Source organism: Protobothrops mucrosquamatus, unplaced genomic scaffold, assembly GCF_001527695.2.
Source record: "Protobothrops mucrosquamatus isolate PMUCROS unplaced genomic scaffold, P.Mucros_1.0 scaffold16297, whole genome shotgun sequence".
NCBI classification, from domain to species: Eukaryota; Metazoa; Chordata; class Lepidosauria; order Squamata; family Viperidae; genus Protobothrops; species Protobothrops mucrosquamatus.
Genome location: NW_015402062.1, coordinates 1 through 4,136, shown reverse-complemented (window position 1 = coordinate 4,136; position 4,136 = coordinate 1). Strand labels below are relative to the sequence as shown.

The 4,136-nt window shown below is 41.2% G+C and overlaps 1 protein-coding gene across 1 annotated transcript; it reads left to right on the top strand.

Moving 5' to 3' along the window:
* Window positions 1-1,096: 1,096 nt before the first annotated feature.
* On the top strand, window positions 1,097-3,672 carry LOC107301750 (WD repeat-containing protein 61-like; the record flags this gene model as incomplete). Its single annotated transcript, XM_015830935.1, has 5 exons — window positions 1,097-1,269; window positions 1,849-1,997; window positions 2,834-2,927; window positions 3,122-3,215; window positions 3,580-3,672. Coding segments are annotated over 5 exons (603 nt in total), but the record flags the coding sequence as incomplete, so codon positions are not given.
* Window positions 3,673-4,136: the final 464 nt, after the last annotated feature.

The following is a 4,136-nucleotide window of genomic DNA, read 5'->3' as shown; positions in this document are numbered from 1 at the left end:
GGCAGGACAAGAAGCAACGGGTGGAAACTAATCAAGGAGAGAAGCAACCTAGAACTAAGGAGAAACTTCCTGACAGTTAGAACAATTAACCAGTGGAACAACCTGCCTCCAGAAGCGGTGAATGCTCCAACACTGGAAGTTTTTAAGAAGAGACTGGACAGCCATTTGTCTGAAATGGTATAGGGTTTCCTGCCTGAGCGGGGGTTGGACTAGATGACCTCCAAGGTCCCTTTCATCATCATCATCATCATCATCATCATCATCATCATCATTATTATTCCTCATTTAACAACCTGTCACTTAGAGACTACTGGAAGTTCTCATGGATCTGCCCAGTACGATTTATGACCTGTTTTCAAAGTTCTGATAGCCTTACACAAAGGCGCACACAAACACACCCTGAGATCACGGGATTTGCATTTGGTGTGCTTGGCAACCAGCTCTCGTTTACAGCTATTCACAATGTCCTGCAGTCACATGACTGTGATTTTTGGTATTTATTTTTTTTGCCAATTTCTGGCCAAAAGCACCCAGTGGCGAAAATGTGTTTGCTTGATGACTGTAGCATTTGCTCAGTGATTACAGTGTTTGCTTAACAACCTCTGTAAAATCAGGTGGGCTCACAGGGCGATGTGCTTAATAATAATGGTGATGATGATGGTGTTGGAAGGGACCTTGGAGGTCATCTAGTCCAACCCCCTGCTCAGGCAGGAAACCCTGAAATACCATTTCGGACAAATGGCTGTCCAGTCTCTTCTTAAAAACTTCCAGTGTTGGAGCATTCACCACTTCTGGAGGCAGGTTGTTCCACTGGTTAATTGTTCTCACCATCAGGAAATCTCTCCTTAGTTCTAGGTTGCTTCTCTAATCACTGTCATGACTTAACACCATAATTCTGGGCTCAATAATGGCCGTAAGTCAAGGACTACCTGTGGTGTTCCTCCAGGTTTGGGAGGAAAACATGATTTGGGAGCTGAGTATGTATCAAGAATGAAATTTTAGGAAGCCTTGCTAGATACACCACATGGAAAACTATTGATAGGTATACCACTTGTTCTTTTTTAGGGAAAAAATGCTTTCTTTTTGTTTCTCCAAGGAATGACGAGAAGCTGGACCTCAAGTGGACCTTAGAAGGTCATCAGCTGGGTGTTGTTTCTGTGGACATTAGTCACACAGGCACAGTTGCTGCGTCCAGCTCATTAGATGCTCACATCCGCATTTGGGACTTGGACACTGGCAAACAGATCAAGTCAATAGATGCTGGGCCAGGTAATGTTCAACCCATCACTGGGAACTGAGCAAATGTCATTTGCTTGTGGCGTATCCATTTTAATGAGTAGATGAAAGGTTATGGCTGACTTTGTTATGACAGTGAATGTTTTAATATTTTTATTTATTTATAAGTAAATAACTAAAAGGACAGTGAATAACGGTATATTCAGTCTATGGAGATTCTCAATTACCTGGTGATGGCTGTCCGAAAGACAATTGGACCGTGTCTATTTCTGAAGCTTCCTGGATGAGAAGTGAAACGTTTTCAAAGAAAAAACCAAGAAAGTCCAGTTGCCTTTTGGGAAAAAAAAGGACCTTTGGGATGTGTATTCACAGCCCACATTGAGACAATGAACTCATAACCCAGATCCAATTAACGTTAATCGTGACTAATCACGCTTAGTCTGAATATAGCTTCATTAAAATAGCTGAATATAACTTTACTAATTCTGGCTTGCTTATTCAGAACATGATTTGCTTCCTTGCCAGACCTGCGTTCAAATGTTGCACAACAGAAATAAATGTACTTACTCATTACTGGATATCTCACAGTTCTGTTCTCTTCCTTTTGTGCAGTTGATGCTTGGTCGCTGGCTTTTTCTCCCGATTCCCAGTATGTGGCAACCGGAAGCCACATCGGAAAAGTCAACATATTTGGCGTTGAGACTGGAAAAAAGGAATATTCCTTGGACACTCGAGGGAAATTCATCCTAAGTATCGCCTATGTAAGATGCTTGATTTGTCTTGTAATAAGCGTGTATTTTCACCTGGTATAATCACTCTCATACTTTGCGCTGAATTATAATGGTTTCATCAGCAGTGCTGAGGGAAGAGAGAGGGACTGCTGTGAGGGTGTCAGTACCGTAAAATATTTTCCAAATAAATCCGTCCTCTTTTCCCTTCATAATTGGAGCACATCAATTTAAGAGAGAGAAATAAATTGACTGCATTTTTTTTGGGTGTTTGGAACCAGGGTAAAAATCTACACCAGAATCCAGAAACATTCAAATTCTGCTGACGTCACAGTAGTGATGTATTTTTGTCAACCATCAATCCAGCCCACCTAAATGGGATTTACAGATGTGTCTCCATTAGTTCTTCCTCATTGGATGTAGCAGTGTGATCTAAATCAGGACGGATGTATTTTGCGCTTTTAATAGGTCCACAACTGATTTTTCTTTCATTGAAATCCTTCCTAAAGTCCCATGTGCTGATTAGATAGGTAGCATCCATACTTACCTTGCTACGTTGTGTGATCCCAAGTTTAGGTATGAGTCGTTTCTCTTCTGCATTCTAGCTGGTAGGTGGATTCACAAAACATACTTAATTGGATGTGACTTAATACCCCATGTAGGCCATTTGAACAATATGAACTGCAAATAATTCTATCTGGATTTTCAAGCTGACTAAAACCAAAATGTAACCAAGGTCAGTCAGCAAATTTCATACTGTGTAAATGCAAAAAGGTGAAGAGGACTAGTGTGTTGTGTGAATATCTTGGCTTCTTGTGGTATAAGGGAAGAGGGCAGGGTTCAGTACTTGTTTCTGACTGTTTTATTAGAGTCCAGATGGAAAATATCTAGCCAGCGGAGCTATCGATGGGATTATCAATATTTTTGATATTGCAACCGGGAAACTTCTCCACACGTTGGAAGGTGAGGTTTGGAATTTCTGATTTCTGAGGATATATATATATATATATATATATATTAATATTAGAGAGAGAATGCCAGCAGGATCTTCCCTTGGCAAACTTTTTTGGGAAGTAGTTCAGCTGATTTTATAGAGCAAGATGCAAATTACATTTCAAGCAGCCAAAGATAGAAAGTGATTATCTCTTGCGCTTCAGGTCACGCCATGCCTATCCGTTCCTTGACGTTTTCTCCAGACTCTCAGTTGCTTGTGACGGCGTCAGATGATGGCTACATCAAGATATATGATGTGTGAGTGATGCCTTTGTTGAATCCACTATCTACTGTTCCCTTCTCAATAAATCCTCCAGCCAGCTCTATTTGCTGTTCCTCCTTTGTATTTCCACTTCCTGACTCCTGAGTTTTCTGAATCCAAGGAATTAACACTCCTGAAATGGGCATGTATGTTAAGAAGATCTTGCAAGAAGTTGCACTTCCTCTCTCTCCTATCTCAAAAGTCTACCTGTGGTTACAAGCTGTCATTGATAGCTTGTTAGTTTGGGCTTGTCTGTTCCTACCTCTTTTATTAGAAGGATCTTGGGGGCGTTCTGTGCAAGAGCCTGAAAATCATTTTAAGATGTTTTCTCTAACCCAGAATCTCTTTTTGAATTCACAGACAGCATGCCAACTTGGCAGGCACTCTGAGTGGCCACGGATCTTGGGTATTAAATGTAGCCTTTTGCCCTGATGATACCCATTTTGTTTCCAGGTAAGTAGAGCAATATATATTATGTCCACAATTGTAACAGATTTGGGGGAAGAGGGAGGGAGGGAGGAAGGAAGGAAGGCACAAAGATGGAGGGAGGGAGGGAGGAGTGGGAGGAGGAAAAGAGAAAACAATAAAGGGAAGGAAGAGGGAAGAAGAAAGATGAGGAAAGGAAGGATGAAAGGAAAATGGAGGGAGGAATGGGAGAGAAAGAGAAAATAAGAGGGGGAGAAGGAAGATGAGGAAAGGAATGAAGGAAGATGGAGGAAGGAATAGGAGGAAGAAAAGAGAAAATAAGAGCGAAGGAAGGAAGAAGGGAAGGAAGCGATCTTTCTAAAATTGGCCCTTGCTAGATTTATCATCCACATCTACCAAGCAATAACTTTTATTGTACAAAAGGCAGGATAGAAACCAAATCAGTACTTTCTTAAGAGCACATAACTTTATAAGCAGCCGTAGCCGGACTC